The 20,779-nt window shown below is 41.2% G+C and overlaps 1 protein-coding gene and 1 long non-coding RNA gene across 6 annotated transcripts; one reads left to right on the top strand and one right to left on the bottom strand.

Moving 5' to 3' along the window:
• Positions 1-6,229: 6,229 nt before the first annotated feature.
• On the bottom strand, positions 6,230-8,719 carry LOC120799623 (beta-crystallin B1-like). The gene is made up of 5 exons (XM_040144847.1): positions 8,630-8,719; positions 8,238-8,356; positions 7,339-7,471; positions 7,078-7,220; positions 6,230-6,401 (listed from the first exon to the last, which is right to left on the bottom strand). The coding sequence occupies exons 1-5, from the start codon at positions 8,717-8,719 to the stop codon at positions 6,230-6,232; spliced, it is 657 nt and encodes a 218-aa protein (XP_040000781.1).
• A 5,560-nt stretch (positions 8,720-14,279) lies between these two features.
• Positions 14,280-20,142, top strand: LOC120800296. 5 transcript variants are annotated; one of them, XR_005708963.1, is made up of 6 exons: positions 14,280-14,439; positions 15,862-16,005; positions 17,903-18,047; positions 18,309-18,404; positions 19,347-19,724; positions 19,769-20,142. It is a non-coding gene; the product is annotated as an uncharacterized LOC120800296 (long non-coding RNA). The 5 variants fall into 5 exon arrangements; XR_005708962.1 differs by having other exon boundaries at positions 14,282-14,439; positions 15,862-15,989; XR_005708965.1 differs by lacking the exon at positions 14,280-14,439 and adding an exon at positions 15,352-15,384 and having other exon boundaries at positions 15,862-15,989.
• The last annotated feature ends 637 nt before the right edge of the window (positions 20,143-20,779 follow it).

A 20,779-nucleotide genomic window follows, 5' to 3' on the forward strand; every position in this document is an offset into this window, starting at 1 on the left:
AATTGGAGCCACTTTGCTAAAGTGGCTCCGTTTGGGTTTTTCTTATTCCTTTCACATGACGTCATGAAGAGATATTTCATGCACAGCCATAACTGAGCATAGAAGCACAGAAAAATGACTGAAACACAAAAAGAAAACATAAAATGAATGGAGTGGAGCCATAAGCCATGTTTCTTTAAATTGGAAAATGTTGACTTGTTCTCAGCTGGAAGACCTATTCCTATTGGTTTTTCTATTTCTGTTTCTCTCCCCCACCTACATGTCAGTGTGATGACGGGTGTGTGCTACAGCTGTATCCACTGCATCTGGGAGGTCTCCATCCATTGCACACTATTCATTCATGTAAGGTCTGCATGTTTCAATTTGTTCTCATACCTGAATAACCCACACCTGCCAATCAATTAGCTGTCACAGGAGAGCAGCTCAGAGGGTGGAGCCACGTTTGAAACCTCATGTCCTTCATCATGGCAGCATGGGTTAATTTAATGATACTAAAGACTTATGTTACAGTAAATAGTTCTTAAAATTACAGTTTTGTTTCTGAGAAATCCTGCTTTTTCTTCCAGCATACTTAAATACTACAGTACCCATAAGCCTCGTCAGTCTATGGAGAAGAAGCGAATCAGAGGTGCATCAAATTCAGAAAGCTTTGTTTTTGCCTCTAGGGCAAAACACCGTAGTAGTGGTAAATTCTTGTAGCCCTGGCCCAGAATCAAAGAGTGAAGGGATTCAGAATGTGAAAGCTATTAATTATTAACAGAAGCTTTGTGTTCATCCAAGCCAACTGCTCCAACTCAAACACTGTCTGTGAAGAAAATCAGCAGGGGTTTTGCATCCGGATCCTTAGAGTCCTGAAATACTGTATCTTTCTACTTTGATACTCTTAACGTGTAACGGACAACTGGCTATTCTGTCTAGTTAGTCATCGAGATGTTATGGAGTTCCTGGAAAGAAGAAATGGTGTTCATAGAAATTACCCTTATGTAATCAGGAGTTACGTGAGATGACACAAGTAAAGTAGCTATGCTAAGATATAGATTTGGTCCACAATTCTGCCTACGGCGACAAAGACAGGAGTTTCAGTCCAAACATGCAAGACCTAGTCATTTGTCCAACAAGGCAGTAGAATGCTACGATCTACAACAGAATGTAAACAATCACAATATTCATTTTCTACGCTGGTATCATTCTGCTCTCTATTTTTTTTCTGCAATATCTGAGATTTTTGACATGACTCCCAGTAGAATCAGAGAGTAGCATTACATAAGTACTAGAATTCTAAGATACAAAAAAATAAAATAAAAAATTAACCTTTCCACCTTTCTCCTCAAATTTCTGCCTCCTGTCAACGTCAAAATCCCACTGGAAGCGTCAACGTATTTGGATTCAAAATATCAAATTAGTTCAAAATCCTTGTGCAATGACAAACCTGCACTTTTAGTGAGAAAGCCCCTGTTAGGTGGAAATGATACCTCCACAGAGATACACGTAAAAATCCTTTCAGATCTCTGCGGAAAACAGATGTTGTGTGAAACCCGAGCAACATCTCCACATCTCCCAAATCGCAGCCCGGTAACATACAATGACTCGGACACATTAAAGTTATACCCACAATTCTTACAGGTATAAAAGAAAACAGCAACATGAACATCTCTGAACAGCACCTGTGCACGTTTAGTTACATGTAGACTGAACCAGACTTACCTGTCAATGTATAGCCAGACTTACTGCAAGATGTTCATGCTTTTCTGTCCCCCCACGCCCCACCCCATTTGCCAACATCTGTCCGTCACAGAGTCAGCTGTAACTGAACACTGCCAGCTTTGAAAGGTAATTTTTCTCAGGGGTTTTGTTCAAAAGTTGTATTGATTCAGATTGTGCAGGTGTTTTGCGTTGTGAGATCCAACTGTATTTTGCATCATTATTGGACTATACACAGTATTTTTCCACACTGCCAAACTTGTCAAATTTCTCTGAACTTTGATGAGACAGAAGACCGGAGGTCATTTCTCTTTTAGTATCTTTTCAACAATAAATGGTGCTGCAAGGAAAAAACTTAAAAATTCATGGTGATCATAAAAAAACTGTGATAATCCCATCACATCAAACTACTTCCTGCTGTAGCACTGGATATTGGGATACTGTGAACTGAAAAATCACCCTGTATGAACTTTAACCCCCCTTTGCAGAACTGAAACACATTTTAAACAGTATAAGCACGTTAAGCAAGTTATTGTGTTGAACCGGACATTTTCTTACTGGAGTGTGTCCTCTTTTCACCGTTGAAAATAATCTTTTGTTGAATTTAAATAGAAGGTACGGATTGGTCAGGAGATTGCAGAGAACATAGTGAGTGAATCATATTTATGCACTGTATCCATTATTTCCGGGCTAACAGTAACTGAGTAATACTCTAATGCAGTTTACTGAAACTTGCCTCATTATATCTGTATGTTTTGAAACACTCAGCGATTTAAAAGCTGTGTTCTATAAATGTGTAATCATCACTGACATCATGTCCGCAGATAATACACAAGGCACAGAGAGAATGTGTAGACTGCATTGTGAATGATGTAGTTTGGTATTTTCGGAATACTTCATAAGCCTTAGGGGAAGGAGTGAGCCTTGCATAAATAATCAGATTTTATAAAGAGAAGCTGTGACTTCCTAAATGCGGTCAAATCCATTTTGGTGCCGATGTTTGCAAGCCACACCAGGATTCAATTTTCTCTTTGGTGAGGAAGATAAATAATTAATCAAATCTTTCATTACAGAAAGCTTCAAAACATAATGCTCTGTTTCATACAGAGTGCTATAGTAGAGGAGATGGAGTGTTTCCTTCTTTCACAGTTCAACAATGGTGGTCCAAATTGTTTTCCATTAGTACAAATCAAATCTGTGTCTCTGCAGTATGCATTATGTTGAGTCATTACACTGTGTGAGGACTGCAGATAGTAATCGCAAATTACCTCAAGATGTGCTCTAACAATAACAAATCCAATGAGCTGGTCATTTCTTCAAGTTATTTGGAGTGTGTGAAGTAAGTTTGTAACAGTGCATTTTGAGTCTCAGTGAAGAAGATGACAGAAGTCCAATCAAACATTTGACCCTGTTTTGTAGCATTACTCTGGCAGGAAGTCTCGCTCCAATACATTTTCCAAATGATGCAACATAAATCTTGTAATGTGCAGTTCCAGTTGATTAAAGTTACTATGTATAAGACAATGAACCCCAACCTGCTCATTTGGGCACGGATGGAATACCAAAACCGAGGACACAGGAGACCCCAAAACCAGAAACTCTGTTTGAAGTGAGATTTTTTTATGTTGGAGAGTCCAAAGCCACAGTCAAAAATGGGGATGTGCTGATATTTTTTTTTCTACTGATTCTTTAAAGTCCCCTTCCACTCACAAATTACTTGTGTGTTGAGCAATTCACATTAGAGCTGTCAGTTTTTCACAAAGTCATGTTCTAATGATAAATAACCCATTCGGGCTCATTTCTAAGGTGACAAAGTTGGCAAAAAGTCTTATCTTTGGTGGAATTTTATCATCTACAGTGTCAAACCCAAAACACTTAAACACGCTGCTTTTCAGACGCTTCAGTGTTGTGATTATCAAACTAGCATGGCTTTGCTCCCAAGTGTCCTCCTCCATTTTATTCAATAGCTTAGTTTACTGGTAGATCAACAGGGTATGATATAGGTCAAGTTGATAATGAGAATTAATTTTTCAGTGAAGTAGGAGACATTCTGCAATGTTAGTCTTCTACTAAACATTTGAAATGAATAATATTTGCATACTCATAGGTTCTAGATTCTTCAGTGAAGGAGAAGGAGTACATATGCTTCGAAGACATTTTTTAAGGTAATTGTACTTCTTTTGTGGAAAACTCTTATAAGACAAAAATTATAATTGCAGCAGATATTTCTTCATGTCTTAAAACATATCTGGAGGGGACCTTTAATCTTAAATAATTTACGACACTAAATCTAATCCAACCCTACCTGCAAAAAAATCTGTTTATATACAACTAAAGTGCAACAGTGAATACTTTTCATAGGAAACATAATCACTGCCTGGATTATGTTCAGAGGCAACATTTTGGTGTTGTTGTTTGTTTTTTTTAATAAATGAAGCCATGGCAGCAGATTCGCAAGGAGATGGTTGGGGTGAAAGGCGGGTCCCATCTGTGTTTTTTGTCTGATATCACTTTGAACCTTTTCTCTATTAGATCTTTCCCTAACCTTAACCAAGTTCTGTGAAAGTCTGGACATAACCATAAAAAATTGAATAATGCTGTAGTCACTATAAATAGGTCTTGTACTGCAAGATCAGATATTTTGGTGGAAAACAAATGCATTGTCTGTGAACATTTTATTGATACATTCAGTATCAAGGTATATGCGACTTGTCAAATAGATAAATTAACAGCATATCCTCATCACGTTCATAGAAAGCGTAATCCAGTCACAATTATGTTTCAATTATGTTCATATTTTCTGTTGCAGTTTAGCTGCATATAAACGTAATTTCTAGGACACAGAGTTGTCTGATCTAATCTTTATTTTCATTATATTCGTGTTAATGTTGCCTTACATAATTCAGCTACATAATGCTTAAGCAGAATAGCTCTGCTTTAAACCTGCAATAACTGAATTTTTCTTTTTTTTGGCCATGCGGGGACAGCAGAAAAGAATTGTGAATAAATCACCTTTTAAGTTGATATGTCGAACTTACTGGCAAACAGTAGTTTGTTTATACATCCAGCTTATACGGAGCAACATTATCATTCATCTGGAATCATGTTTGTGTCCACCTGATGAATGTTAGTCCAGTATTCACTCTCCTTTTTAGCTCTCTTTTGGTCTCCACCAATTGGTCTGGCTGTTTAGCAGCTAAATGCTCCACTATGTTCACCAGCTAGTCGCTGATTGGTGCCACTCTGCAGTTTAGTGCTGAGCAGGTAGTGCTTTTTTGCTGTTGCGGCTCAAAGGTCAGGTTGATGAGGGCTGTGAGAGTGAACAATAACGGATGTAAAACCAAAACAATGAACTGAAAAACACTAGAAGGTTCTGTAGAAGTGAGGGGAAAAGAGTTAATAAAACATTGGACTTTAACACAGAATACTGCTGTTTGTTTCCCGTTTCAAATCAACAGTCAACGATGTTTTTTTAAACCGTGGCCACGATCGTTCTGTAACCTCAAGCACGTGTTTATTATTGTAACCATGACGATGAAGGTCTTCTAACCTTAACGAAATACTTATTTTAACCCGAACCACAGTCTTTCCCTCAGGCTTATCAAGTAGTTCTTGTGTCTAAACCTAACCAAACATTTACCATAGCATTGTCACATCATAAAAGTGTTAGTTATTCCTTTTTCAGCAGTTATTTTTAGCTGTTCATCTGTGGCATATCTCCTGCCCGCCCTCCTATGGGTCTTATCAGAGGATAGGGACAAACAACCTATTGGTAAAATGACCACTTGCGATTCAGTGTGGTACTGAAGGACAGGGGGCTGTGCCCAGGGGCTTATTGTCTTATAATCCGTCCAAGCATTTGGGACATATACATCAAAACCATATCTGTTGAATAAGACGTCATTTCAAGTGGAGCAGGATTTGAGATGCTTTATTGGGGTATTGGGTTGATGTGGCTTCAGGATCTGAGCACAGAGAATTTGCCTCCACTCTCTTATTGTGGCTTCCTTCTGTTTCAGATCCCCCACACAGACACACAAATCCACACTGTTACCCCCCACCACCCATCGGTCGGGCTCTAACGGGCTGAGTGAGAGCTGACATTGGTGAGATGTGGAAGAAAAGCGTGTGAGGGGGAGAGAGGGAGGAAGGGGAGAAGATAGAGGAAAGAGTGGAGCAGGGAGCGGACAAACAGACGGTAAGAGAGGGAGAACAAAAATGGAGAGAGCATTTATCATCAGATACAGTCTTGACAGTACGTGTAATTATCTCCTCTTCTTCTACTTCATTTTGAATAACTTTTCATCGGTCACTAGATTACAATGTTCCAACAACTAAAAATAACAACCTACTGCTTTCCCTCCATCCTGCAATCAAACCACCAATACATTTTGGAACAGAGGAGAAAATATTACATCCTCTCCCTCCTCTCCTTCTTTGCCTTCTCTCCTCCTTCCCCTCCAAATCTTTGCTCGCCCTTGGCCTCTGTCTCTCTTCCAATCCCTCTCTTCCTCGCCCTCACTAGGTTTCAGTCGGAGGACAGGGTGTAGCAGCCGTGTGGGTGCCACTGCATGTCGCGGATGCGCCTCATGGACTGCAGCTGGGGGCTGCGGGCACCGAAATCGTTGAAATGCTTGAAATCCCCCTTCTCCAGCAGGTACTGGCTGCCACGGTAGCCGGGAAACTGATAACCCACCCAACTGGGGAGAGAAAGAGAAAGAAAGGGAAGAGAAAGAGAGAAGGAAAAAGACGCCTGATTGAACAGAGAAAGTTCAGAGGAAACTGATTCTAGGAAAGAAAACACATTGTTGAAAGATGAGTAACAGTCAAGTAAAATGTGGGAGAAAGATGCTAGAAAGACAGATGCCGACAAATCAGCAAAGAAAGAAGAACATGTAACAAATCCCATCGATCTGTTTGTCATGCTGTGAGCATCGAACCAAAGGTGAGTTCCCTCCCAGCTGTTTGTTTCAGGAACAGGAAGCGCTACAAATGAAGTAATCATAGCAGTTAAGAAACACTATCTGCTGCCTGCCACACTTCTGCGATCACAGAGACACTGAGCTGCTGACGTTGATGACACCCTTGGCTGGACTTTTTTTGACACAGCCACTGCAAAAGCAAGGTGTAATGTTTGTAGCCAACACTGTTTAAAAATGTATGATCTGACAATCGAGAGCTGCAAATAAGGAAAGGACTTAAGACAGCTGAGTTTCTGCTATGTAGGCAGGCATAAAGAACAAGCAGAAGCAGGTCTTCTTGATGTTTAAAGGAATGGTTTTGGGAAACGATAGTGGTATCAGTCTCTTCATCTTCTCTTCATCTAACTGTGAGCAAGAAAGCAAGTGGATTTCCCAAATTTGCCACAATACTCACGTTCCACAGCTGACCATGATGCTGCCCACTCTGTCGGTAAAACCGTAGGAAAACAGGCTGGGGACATCGTCGTCCATGATCTCCATCTTACGACCCTTGAACTCTACGACCTCATACAGGCAGATCTTATGCTTATCGGGATCCTGCAAGGAGAAAGGGGGGGGTGAGGATTTGAAATGAGGAGATGAAATGGGAAAAAAAAGCAAACTACCATCAGGAGTGTGGGAGACGTAGATAGATCTCCAGGGTATAAGGGTTTACCATGCGGACAGGCCTGAAGGACAGCAGGTAGTCATTAGTCTGGCAGTTGCTCCAGGAGTCCCAGCGGGGGTATTCGCCCTTCTCCAGGATGAACATCTCACCAGAGAAGTTCATCTGCTCAAACCCCACGAAGCTGAAGAGGGGAAGAAAAAACACAAGGAGGAGAGGGGTGGAAGGTGATGAGATTCAGGGGTCATCGTATTGCCTTTTAAAGGAGAAATCCACCAATTCTACGTATAGACATCAGTTTACTCATGACGAGGAGCACTACTCAGCCCTTGAAAACAGCTGTATAAGGTGTCCAGTTTGAAAACATAACCCTTGCGATGTCATCAGATGTAGGATCCAGTGTTTTTGGAGTTTCACCCATACTGGAGACTAAAAGTCAGGATGTCTCGGCCTCTGCTGCCTCAATCTTGACCATTCTTTTTTTTATGTGTCTCTTTTGTGTATCCCAATTTTATAGAAGTGCAATACAGTAAGAATAAATCACTGGATGTCCCCTTTAATTCACTTGCAGTATAACGGAAACTTTGTCACTGGTCTCCTGTCATCTTTCTATTTGTAATTATTTGCTCTTATTTTGAAAAAAAAACTTTCACTTCATCCCCTGGCCTTGCTATGTATCTTTTATTTCTCATCGCAGGCATTGCTGTCTCTTGCTTTATGTCAGTAGTTTAGGTATCGGAGTTCATCCTACTGCTGCACTCCCTGCAAATCACTCGGGATAAAAGCATCAGATAAATGCCTAAAATGCAAAGTTTGAAATGTCACATAATGGTGAGGTACAACAGTGAAATTACCTGCTCTTTGCTCAGATGAGTGTGGGTGCTGGGTACATTTCACTTGCATGTGTGGGAGGGTGTGTACCTGTGGTTGTACACGCACAAGCTACTTACGGTCCGCTTTCGACACGCAGGGAGCGCACCCTTTCTATTCCCATGTCACCCACGTTCGTGCACTCGCTGCTGATCTCAGTACAGTGGCCCTGGAAGTTCTCCTGGTCGTACACAGACATCTGGACGGTTGGGGTAAAGAGAATAAGAATGGGAGCGAGAGGGAGGGTAAAATGAATGGACTGTGTTGTTATCACGGCCAGTTGTAGTTGTCGACCGCCCCCCTGTCAGAGCTATATGAACCAGCAGGTCGTGATAATAGACATCGGCCCATTTAGTGCGAGGCCAGCCGCGTCACAGCATGTGAAAAAGACTGTATGGTATATTTGTATGTATCTGATCATCTTCTGTACTGTATGTGTGATGTACCGTGTGTGCTTGTGTTTGTACTGTACCTTGTAGGAAATAATGCCTATCTCAGACATCTTGTTCTGAGCTGCCTTCCCATCAGTCTGGGCCTTGGATTTCTCTCCTCCAGCAGACATGATGACTGAGGAGACGAGAAGATGCTTTGAATTCCGTCTTCGGCTGTCCCTTACTGTCACACCAAGGGAGACGGCCCTCCCCGGTGTTACATGTTAATATTTTCTCTGGAACCTCCCCACAAAATCTCAGAGTGACAATATCTTAACTTTATGTAACTTTAAAGATTTGCCAATAACAACTTAGAGTGCACAAAGAATTTGTACTCCAACTAAAACCTTAATGTGTTACCGGAATAATAACTTTCACATAGTCACTAAGTCACACAATAGAAGTGGAATCAGCAATGGCCGAAACTGTGGCAAACATAGCAAAATGATGCATCCTGTTTACCGAATATTCCAGCCATTCTTTGTTTTTGAAACGGTCACCGTCACTGTCTCTTCATATGACACGTTACATTACGTCACATGAAAAACTACGTCCTTTCCGGAGAGATGATGTTTTATCGATTCAAATGAACTTTTATTGGCAGGAATTTTACAGTTACATTATCGCCAAAGTTTGATTAAATAGTACTGAATTATTACTATTTACAGTCACTTGGAATCAATTTGCAATTCACTGGAGGCCACTAAAGACACTCCCCCACAGAAATTTAGATTACCCTCCCTTCTGCAAAAAAACAAAGAAAAAAGACGTAAACCTCCCACTTTCCTGGTCCCCTCTCCCCGCCCAGATCATTTTCATACATTCCATGACAACAATCATATTTAGAATTGGAAAAAAAAAACAAAAGACATTTTTCATCAAAATTCCATCAAAAATCGTTCAGGCGTTCATTTTTTTGAAAATCAGCAAAAAAAAAGTTACAGTACCTTTTTAATACGTGCACATAACAGACATAGAAACAGATTTTGGAGGCTTTAAATTTTTCTCAGTTTTGAGCCTAACATTTACAAAGGAGCATCTGTTCAAGTCCAGTGCTGCATTTGTGGAACCAACTCGGTTTTTCAAAGTTATACTTTAGATTCCACCGGTCGAGATTTAAGCACGGTTTTAGCATAAAATATACTCAGAGCAAACTCTAATGTTTATTCTGAACAGGCCACAGTGCTTTTGTTGGCAACTATTGGATCGGCACAAAAGACATTCACATTTTACCAGCACTGTTTGACTTTCATAGTTTGAACTATAATTGACTTCGGAGGTTGTTCTCATCATAAGGTATCACGCCAGGTTACTCTTGCTCTCTGTATCCCTCCCCTTCTGTCTTTTTCTTTTCTGTATGATGTTTGTCCACTGTCTTACCTGTGGCAGTGTGTGCGTAAAGGAGTAGACTCAGGGCTGAGACTGGTGGTCTGTGTGGGAGTTCGCCGGGCCCCTCGCCGCTTTTATATGCTGGCGCCCAGAGAGAAGGGGATTATAGACATAGAAACAAACTCGCTGAGCTCACAGCCCCCACAGAATAGAAATACCCCCATCATCAAAGAGAGAGAGAGAGGCAGACGTCGGGGCAGATAGAGAGGCAGAGAGATGCCAGGATATATGTTAAAAGAAGAGAAGAATATGAGGAAGAAAATGTGACAAAATGAAAATCAGTGTATATTTTGCCTTAGAAGAGTTACTGAAAGACAAAATGACTTTTTGATACCTTGATCATAATAAGAATCCAGTAACTAAAAGATTAAAAAGAGAGAACAGATGGAGTAAAGTGAAGGAAATGTGAGACTTTTACTGCTTCTACAGTGGGCTGCTACATACAGAGGATTTTCTAAGCCCTGACTCCAACAGCAGTTTCATAATATCGCAAGCCAGGCTGACCAGGTTCACATTTAAGAGCCTGTCACAAATTTATTCACTCCTATTCCCTTCAGTGCTGTAATCAAAAGGTTCTGGGACAAATAATAACAGGAAAAGCAATAAGGTGTGAGAAGCAATAACCTCGCTGCTCCGCCTCTAGGTGAGCAAAGAGATTCAGAGTGCGCATGAATCTCCCTCTTGATCACAGTGGGAAAAAGCTATTAAATTAAAGCCCTCTGCCTTTTTTCTTGTGTGGGTGGGTAAAATGTTGTGCAGGGGGTTAGCTGCAAGAAGAGAGTCCAGGAGATATTTAGCCCAAAGTGCACCCAAGGGGGAGGCGTAATGTGGTATGGAGCTGTAGCTCCAAGCATGGGTGAGGTCACATGTCGTCTGACATCAAGGCTTGACATGTGCTGGTGAGGACAGGGAGGAAATAAGGGGAGCAGCTGTTGACGAGATGAGCTCCTGATGCCGTTAGGTGAAACAATTCTTGGATTTAGTCAAAGGGCTCATTAATCCTGTCGCTTAAATGTTGTCAAATCACCACGCTCAAGGGAGAACCTGTGAATCCCACACTTCCCTCTCAGTGGCTGCTGAGAGTCACAGGAGTGCACAAAAAGAGGGGAGGTGGATAACAGCAGAAGGAAGTTAACGGAGCACCCCGGCGCGCGGCTCTTATTTGTGCATCTTGGGCTCCTCGATCCAGGTCCTCCCAATCACAACTGGATTCAGCGACTGCATACGGTCAAGTTCCACCACCCAAAAGGACGCTCAAGCTGGCGAAACCTTTCGCAAAGGAAACAAAAGACAACTGACAACTTCCTTTAGCAAGTAGTGATGGTGTATGTGCAGTCAGCAAACTTGAGGGAAGAGAGAGGTAGAGGTATGACATGCATGTATGACATTGCAGTTACGCAGCGTACACATCATAACCTGTAGGTCGCTAACACAACCTGTTTTTTTTTGTTTGTTTGTTTGTTTCTTCAACCACATCACAGATAATAGGAATTATGAGGTATATGCAAGGTAAGAAATACAAATGATTTGAACACTCAACCAAGGATAAATACTCTGGGTAAAAGTATAACACAATATTGGTGATTTTATAGTGTTTTATTTAACTTCTTCTTAACCAGGAAGTCTCTTTCAAGAAATACTTCACTAAAATTTGCATAAGCAGTAACCATGAGAACACACACTGTCAAATTCGGATATTCACATAAAGCACAATAAGACAAGACTTGACACAAGACACTGGTCAGCCAAGGAGTTCTAGATGTAACTCCTAGTTATGCATTTACATTTACATAATATTTACATATGGTTTCAATGCATTTAGTTTTAGATTTACTGGTTTGTAAGTTATCAAGCAGGAACTCTACATTATGTTTTGGGTAAATATACCTGGAACACATGGTGTAAGAAAAACAAATTCGCATTCACGTCTGGTACCACTGGAAATATAGCAGGAACACAACTTCATAATTTTATGCTGTGATGCATAACATTCTACCAGGGTTCTTAGTATGGGCAATGTAAATTACATAATCTCTAGTGGTAATTTATCCAAAATCTGATCATACATGTCATCGAACGCTGCAGCTAAACTGATGGGAAATAACAATATAAAGCCAACAAAAGTCAGTGATGCCAGTGATCAGTATCTGGAGCATGGCTGCACCAAAGTCTGTGAAACACAGCTTGCAGCTGAATAGTGATTTGATTGATCATTCTTCCCTCGGTTGGGAATATAGAACAGTTTTTTGTTCCTGCGTGGATTTTTTTATATTTTCATATAAAAAAATCTGTAGATAATGATCTCAATTATGTGTTTCGACATGAGAGCTGTTAAGTAAAAGTCATTCTTCTACAGGACTGATTACTATGTTCTTCATTATAGTGTTTAAATAAGTCTAGTCAAGTTAAATATATTTAGCTCAGAATCGCAAATCACATATTTGCCTCAAGGGCTTTACAATCTGCCCAGCATTCAACACCCTCTGTCCTCAGACCATGTCGTACTGTAAAGTTCAGGTGTCTTTCAGTTGTAAAAGAAAGAGGCACGAGACATCTGTGGTAATTGGCTGTAATTGTGGTAACCTGTGGCGACGTGTGGTGGATGCCACGACAAATCCCGCACCACCACATAGACCAGAGCTCACTTTAAGCTTTAAGAAATTAGAGTGGTGGTAGAGCAGTCCCCCGTGTGTGTTCTTTTGACACGGCCACAGCCTTTGTGTGCGTGTGTGTGTCTGTCTGTGTGTGTCAGCCTGTGTCACGGTGAACACGTTAAGGGGTTAAAGGGAATTTGGTGCCAGCCTCCTCCAGCGGAAGGGGGGGGGGGGTTGCTGTGGGAACTGGGGCCCGCTGTCTGAGGTGATGGCCTGGGGTGCTACTGATGAAATGACATCAGTGCAAAAAACGCTCGGTGGATGTGACACAGGGACAGCATTTCAAAGTAGACACAAAGTTAGTCTCTTCTTTTTCAGTGTTCCTGTGTTTTTTGTCCTTTATATTTTTGCTCAAGAAATGTTCCCTTAAACCAGTTTTCTAGCTGTCTTTTCCATTTTAATAACATTATTAGCATGTTATTGTTGTGAATTCATTCTTATCATCATTCATTGAATTTCTCTATTCCAATTTCCTCCACTTTTGGGATGCACCATTGAAACGGGCTTCCCGGATGGCACTCCAAATCCTCCTCATTCTCTGCCTATAGCCTCGGCCATTGTTGCTCTATACGATGGCACTGCTGACCTATACGAATAGGCCAACAACAGCCCCCCCCCCCCGCCCCCCTCCGGCATCCCCCGTGGCTGCGCTGTATATGATCTGCTGAGTCGACAGGCCGCATAGGGTTACAAAGAGAGAGACAGAGAGAGAGACACAGACAGAGAGACAGACAGGGAGAGAGACAGAGAGCGCACCGAGCGACAAGCTCAGCGGCGCGCGCACAAACCTTTGGGGTTTTTTTGGGGGTTTTTTTTTTTTTCATGCACAAGCACGAGCACGGTGGAGCGCACGAGCCGTTCAAGTTCCCACCTGCGTCGAGCTGGTCACAGTTAGCCAGAGGAATACCGGAAGTGTTCCTCCCTTGGCCCTCACCATCACGATTTGGGAGTTAAAAAAGAAAAGGATAAAGCCGCTCCTGCGATTATAATCGTTATTGATTCATCTGCCAATTATTTTTCTTGATAAATCCATTAATTGCTTAGTCTCTGAAATGACTTCAAAGACATTCAAACTATGATTCGCCCTTATAAACCGTCGAAAAGCCACATACCCTCCTACTGGAGAAGCTGGAACCAGAGAAGGTTTGACAGCCTATTTTTAACAAATTACCGAAGTGATCGAACAGTTTACTTAATTGTAAAAATAGTTGCTGATTGATTTTTCCTGTTGAGCAACAATTGATCAATTGACCAGGCTAATAATTCAGCTGTAGTATTGGGTAGCAAATATAAAAAATAGTAGAAAAAACTATTTATTAGAAAATATATTTATGACTGTAGCGACACTGTAGTTTACCTGTAACCTAATGAAAAGGTGCAGTGTTACAGATACATTTTTTATAAACTGTGTCTCGTGGAGCTTTTCATTTAAGACCAAAATGAAAGTTGATTACTTAAAACCTCAAGCACAAAAAAAAAACAGATAATGTGGATAATCATATTTTCTATTCTCAAGGTAAGACTTCTTTAAATAATCATTGTAAAACACGCTTCGGGGTAAAACGTGGTTGATCAGTAGCGGTTAATTTTGAAGAGGCTAACCGGAAGTTTCATCTTCAGTTGCGATAAAGCTTTACGCTTTACGACCAACCGGCCTCGTTCAGAGTCATTGGCAAGAAGCGGCGACCGGCGCACACGCGCGAGCAGGAGGCCCCCGCGTGGACGCCGGTATAAAGCGGAAACGCCAGGTTGAGACGAAGGCTGACGTCAAACGGATTTGAGAGTGAGGAGCGAGAGGGGAGACCCAGGTAAGGGGATGCGCGAGCGGGTGTCATGTCTGCCGTGGCTTCTCCCGGACCGCATATTTCTCTCTGTAGCTTTTCTGTGGCGACATACTGGCCCGCACGAGAGGTTGAGTGTCAAGGTGGAGGGGAAACACGGTTCTTTACAGCAACCGGAAACTCTTCAGCGTCATTTCAAGTCCACATTTAACGAAAGAGACGAGTTTGTTGTTGTGCCATGAATGTGAGCTCGTCTTGTATCTGTTCCATTTGACCGTTTAAGCCCCTTTTCTGATCCACGGCCCTTGTTCTCTCTCTCTCATCCTCTCTACTCTAGAAATGGATAGAGTCACTAAAACCCACATGAGCTCATCCATGTAGAGTCCTGGTTGAAATTAGGTGCACCCCTGAATTTTACTAACAGAATTTAGAATATCTTCAGAAATAAACGCAAATTATCTAATTTTGTTTAATCAGAATATTTTTAGTAATGTCCAAGGATACTGAACATAAAAAAAAAAAAAAACTTGATAATAGTGATTATTTTCACCTTTTCCGTTTCAACCATTGTTTTGTGCTGCTGTATGTGTGCTTTGTGTCGCTGTCCTGCTGAAAGTCACAAGACCTTCGCCTCAAACCTGGTTTAGATCTAGTTAGAGGCAGCAAAGCAGCCCCACAGCATGATAGAAAACTCCATCATGTTTTACTGTAGGAAGGGTCTTCTTTTCCTTACGGGCTTCATTTTGTCATCTTTTAAACAAACTAATGCACTGCATTCCCAGAGAGCTCTACTTTGGTATCATCTGTCCATAGAACATTACCCCAGAAAGACTGTGGCTTATCTATAAAAGTTTTTGCCAACATTACTCTTTCTTTCCATAGTGTCCTCCTTGGCCTTCGCCCATGGAGCCCTACTTGGTTTAGTGTGTGGTGTCCGGTACGGGCTGAAACCCCCACTCCAGATTGCTCCAGGTGAGCCTGAAGCTCTTTGGATGTCTCGCGTGGTGTTTTTTTTCCACAGTCCGCATCCACCTTCACAGACTTCTTCTTCTTAGCACCACGTCCTGGAAGCGTCTCTGGCGATGGCCTTGTAGCCTTTGGAATAGTTGTGTTTTTAATAATAGCATTTCTGATGCTCTCAGACAGCTCTCTTGTCTTTGCCACTGTGAAAAGGAAACTGGAAAAAAATTAGCCTTTTTTTATGCAGTAAAACCATCATTCATTGGTTAATTCAGGTCACGTGAACACTGAAAATAAGTTTATTTATTTTATTTTGTTTGAGGAACCTAAAATGCAGGTGTGCCGATAATTTTAACCAGGACTGTAGTTCCCTAGCATGGGTATAGCTCCTTTCTTTAAGGTGAATTCTCACACACACACACTGATAAACACAGACATATACACACACACACAGTACACACCCTCATGCCGCCCCCCTGTCTTCCCCAGTGTGCAGGTGACTGCGTTTGAGCAGGAGCATTTCCAGGGCAGGTGGTTGGAGTTCACGCTCAGAGTGCTGCAGCATCCACGACTGCAGCCTGGACAACATCCGCTCCAATCCGAGCGGAGAGTGGAGCGTGAGTCACACAGCCTGTACGCCTGCGAGTCTCAGCGGACTGCTGACTGACTGTGTGTGTGTGTGTGTGTGTGTGTGTGTGCATGTTTATGTAAGTGTGTGTCTGTGATATGGAGGTAGAAAGATAATGAGACGGGAAATAGTGTCCAGGTTCCCTATATAAAGCATGTCCCCTCTGGGTCGCACTTCTCTTCGCCACAGTTTCCTTTTTCAAAAGAACATACCAAGAAAGAGTACTTTCATGATCCCCTGAGGAGCTAACAGGGTCTTTTCGCCAGTTTAAAAAGCCATTTAATCTGCGGCATTTTCTCTGTGTGGAGGCTGTTCAGACCTGCCCCGCGTGCCTCAACCGAGGTCAAGACTTCTCATCGGTCAGCAGCGGATATTTTAAGGCCACGTGACTGTTTTTATGGCTATTGATATGATGGTGTGCCACTTCCATTCCTCAAAGGGGTTTTAATGTACAACTTCTGGATAATTCCTCTGACAGCCCGTTTTGTCATCCTTTGTGTCCAGCATTACGTAATGTCTCACTTTATAGAAACGTACTTAAAGCTTATAAAATTAGATTAACCTACCCACGACCATAATAATAATAATAATATTATTATTATTAATAATAATAATAATAATAATAATATTGTTATTCTTATTGTTATTAATAAAAACAATCAAAATGAAGTGTCAAATTAATTAAAGGTTATATTGTCTGTTTTCGTTGATAACCTCTGTGAATGTTCAGCATTTCAGCTCTTTCTGCTTGTGTGGGTAGGAAGAAGGCCCGTCATTCTGTGTCAGCTGCCTGTCACATTCCCTAAACATCTCTTCTTCCTTGGAACGAGCACCGTCTCTTCCTCTGCATACATCACCCAGCCATCTGCAGGAAACCCTTTTGAGCTCTCTCAAATCATTTAGGAGCCGAGGACAAGTTTTAACACCCGGGAACTTTTATGCACGGCACTTGTCCTTAACTCCGAGTGGAAGAGCGAACTTGTCTCACCCTCAGTCGTTTGACGCACTTGAGACCAGCACTTTACTCTGAGCAGATTTATACATAACAGCCCAGGCCTTAGTCACGGTGCGTGAAGCTTGCCAAAGTCAGAGTAGTGATTCTCCGAACACCTGCTGAATTAAGCAGCTGAGTGCAGCTTTAACTCCATCGTATAAGAGCTGATTCTCAGAGAGAGAGAGCAACAGTATCATTTGTAGACTTGGGAGGGAAATACGATCACTGAATACCAACTTGAGATTGTGTGGTAGACACTGAGTGGATGCATACAAGCCACAGTGGTTACAGGTTACATTCATTAACCAGACTTAGCCAAGCAAGCTGCCAGAGCAGTCTGGGAGTTGTCTCCTCACACGGCAAACATTCAATCTTCCTTGTCTTCTCTGTGAGGCCTGGCAAGAACATAAAACCTTGAAACTTCGGTGGTTGACACATTGTGAATTCAACCGAAGAACTGTCCTCGCTTGGCTGTTGACAAAATCCTTTTGTAGCCAACAGTAAAAACTCAAATGAATGATTGTCATTCTTTTTGAAAGCTAATGTAAAAGCTGACACAAAGGAAATTAAATGTTACAATGGACAGTGGACTGATCAATTTCTAAAATTGCCAGATATTATTTAATCATTTTTCTTAGTTGATCAGGAATTACACTTTCTGATTTAGGGGGGAGTATTAGATGTTTAAATTTATTGGAATAAAAGTATAAAGCATGAGATGATGGAAATGCTGAAGTCAGTACAAGCACCTGGAAAATGTGCTTATCAGTGATTTTTCGGTTTAATTTCCCAGCTGCAGACTGCTCCTTCCTTTTTGTCTGCTGTCCCCTATCACCTGTCTGGTTTTAAGTTCCGACTGATTTCAGACAACACTGTGAAACATTTCAACTCTTCCCTCATGTGTCCAGCTGGGTTGGGTTACGAGCGCCATGGCTTCCAGGGCCAGCAGTTCATCCTGGAGAAAAAGCGCTGACCCTTACTGGGACACCTGCAGCGGCTCCCTGTCCTACCACACGGAGCGCTTCATGTCCTTTTCGCCCCGTCTACTGCGCTGTGAGTACCTGCAGGGGAGGGGTAGGGCTGAGATGAGATGGAGGAAGAGAGAAGTGGGAGTGAAAGAGCAGGGGAGGGCGAATGGAAATGAGAGTGAGTGACAGAGTGATAGGAGTGATGGGGGGGGCACAGTGAGTGACTGAGGCAGCTCAAAAATAGAAATGAGACAACTCAGTTGCGAATGTCTGCCCACTGCGTATGTCTGTCTGACAGACTTCAGGCTACCTTTAACACAGACTCTCTGGTCCACCCCCTCCACAGTCTCACCACAGCAGCCGTATGATGATCGATGAGAGGGGGAACTTAATGGGCCGCAGTACCGAGCTGTGCGACGACTACCCCTGATTGCAGGCCATGGTAGGGCTCATGCTGAACCTGTCACACTCTAGTTCAAGATGACTGATTTGTGTTTTAGCATGAAAAAGAATCTGAGGACTTGAGAGAAAAAAATAAGAGGGGAAGGGAGATGGAAGCTGGAAAAAACCATAGCTGGATCTAATGGTTAAAACAGGTGTTAAGTGAACTAACATACCTGTCTATTCTTAATGTAATCCTATCACTTGTACCACTTCAGGCATTCGGGTGCCAGATCATGACCTGAAGGATTCTGTTATGAATCATTCCCCATTCTCGTTTTAAAAAAAATATATATATATATATATATATATATATATATATATATATATATATATATATATATATATATATATATATATATATATATATATATATATATATATATATATATATATATATAATATATATATATATATATATATTTAAAAAAAAAATTGTACATGTGCAATCTTTTACATCTGCAAAAGGTTAATTATCTCACTTACTCTGTGTTGACTGGTCAGTTTGCTGCTTTGGTTCAGAGTGAAAAACTGCAGCAGTTATTTGCTGGGTTGCTATAAAATGGGATACAGATATTTGTGTACATTACAGGATCAAATGTAATAACTTTGTAATAGCATGTTATGCAGTGCTCTGGTTTATTAACAAATACCCACAAAAAGACATTTCCATCAGCTTTATCTTTATCGCTAATTAGCAAATGTTAGCCTGCTAATATGCTAAACTAAGATGGTGAACAAGCTTAACATTTGCATGGTAACATTGTAATTGTGCGCATATTGCGCGCAGTAAGTTAGGAACAGTGCCACCATTACTGTTTGTCCACCAGAGAACACTGACAAATTTTTTTTACAGGTAAAATGTCCCTCTCACTACTTATCACCATTTGTAGATTTTCCTAAATCCCACACATTGGTCCTTTTAATCTCTGTCTTTGTACAGTTTCATGTGCTATGAGTGCCCGGACTACAGAGGCCAGCAGCACAACATGGAGTGTGCCAAACACCAGCTCTGGAGGAACTGGGGCTCCCACTGGCAGACTGGGCTCAGGCTAACACCTGGGCACTGTGCTTTGAGGGCCTGGAGATACTGCAAGTCCAAAGCCAACTTTAGGTTTGGTTCTGAGCTTAGAGCTTCATTAAGGCAGCACTGTGATTACAACACAAACCATCAGTGACGTAGCAGCCTATCCATATTCCTCTTAATACTCATTTTGTTTTAGTACAAGTGAAATGGGGTTCAGACTCAGAACGTGAGAAGTCCTTTCTGTAATTCCAGTGTGATTGCACATATTCAGAGACGATGACAATTAACACATCAGTTCATCCGTAGGTTGATAATTAAGGATAGAACAGAAGGTGAAGCCAGCACAATGACATCATGTTTTAAATGCAAAACACTTGGACTAAAAAATGATGCAGTTTATTATTCAACAGCATTTTGTTTGGTTAGAACTATGACTTAATATATTTGTAAAAACCTTGTATTTTAAGTTAATGCATCAGTAATTTGACACTAGAAAGTGATGCTTGTTATATTCCTCTATTTCTGATGTTCTTTTACAGCTTAAATAGGACTTTTAGACTGAAACTTGTTTTAAAGGGTCATTATAGTATTTCTACTCTTGCATAAGAAAGTGTTCATTGATATAGTCTAAAGTTATAAATGTGTAGGTATGTAAATGTATTGTCACAATCACTGTAATGAAGAATCACATAAAATTACATTGGAGTCTTGCCATTCCCTTTCATTGGTCATACTTTCAAGTTTCCATGACTACAAGTGTTTGGCAGTCACCACTGGCGTAATATAAAGTTGGTGACTTCGACAACACACCACCCACCAGTTAAGAGAAGTACAATCACAGACAGCAGTGGTTAAGTTCAGTACAATCTTTAGTTAAATTTACAGGTGTAATAAAGAGAAAAGTACAAAGTGAATTCCTGTGAACACAGTAACAACACATTACATAAATTAAAAACTTCATAGGGATCAGTGAACATCGAGTACCTTCGGCTTTGTTCACAGAAAGTAGGAAGTGATTTGCATTAAAACAATTCAATTTTAAATATCCACTAGACAATGTGGATTCTATTCCTTTCTCCTACAGCTCGTTTAAATAGAAATGAACTCCAACCCTATTGTCTGAGTATAGTACCTACAAAAATATATATCAAATATCGGGCCACTAGTATGAAAGCATGACAGCTTGCAGTCCTGAGGAAAAAAAAAAAAAGCCTGGGTTATTTTCAACTGAATATGACGCAACTTCGGAAACTATAAATGGTCAGTAAAACAAAACCGGTGCAAGGAAATAAAGTGACAACTGTGTACAGTAAAGCAGAAACAGTAAGAATAATGTCTACGTTTTGTGT

Source organism: Xiphias gladius, chromosome 15, assembly GCF_016859285.1.
Source record: "Xiphias gladius isolate SHS-SW01 ecotype Sanya breed wild chromosome 15, ASM1685928v1, whole genome shotgun sequence".
In the NCBI taxonomy this organism is placed as follows: Eukaryota; Metazoa; Chordata; class Actinopteri; order Istiophoriformes; family Xiphiidae; genus Xiphias; species Xiphias gladius.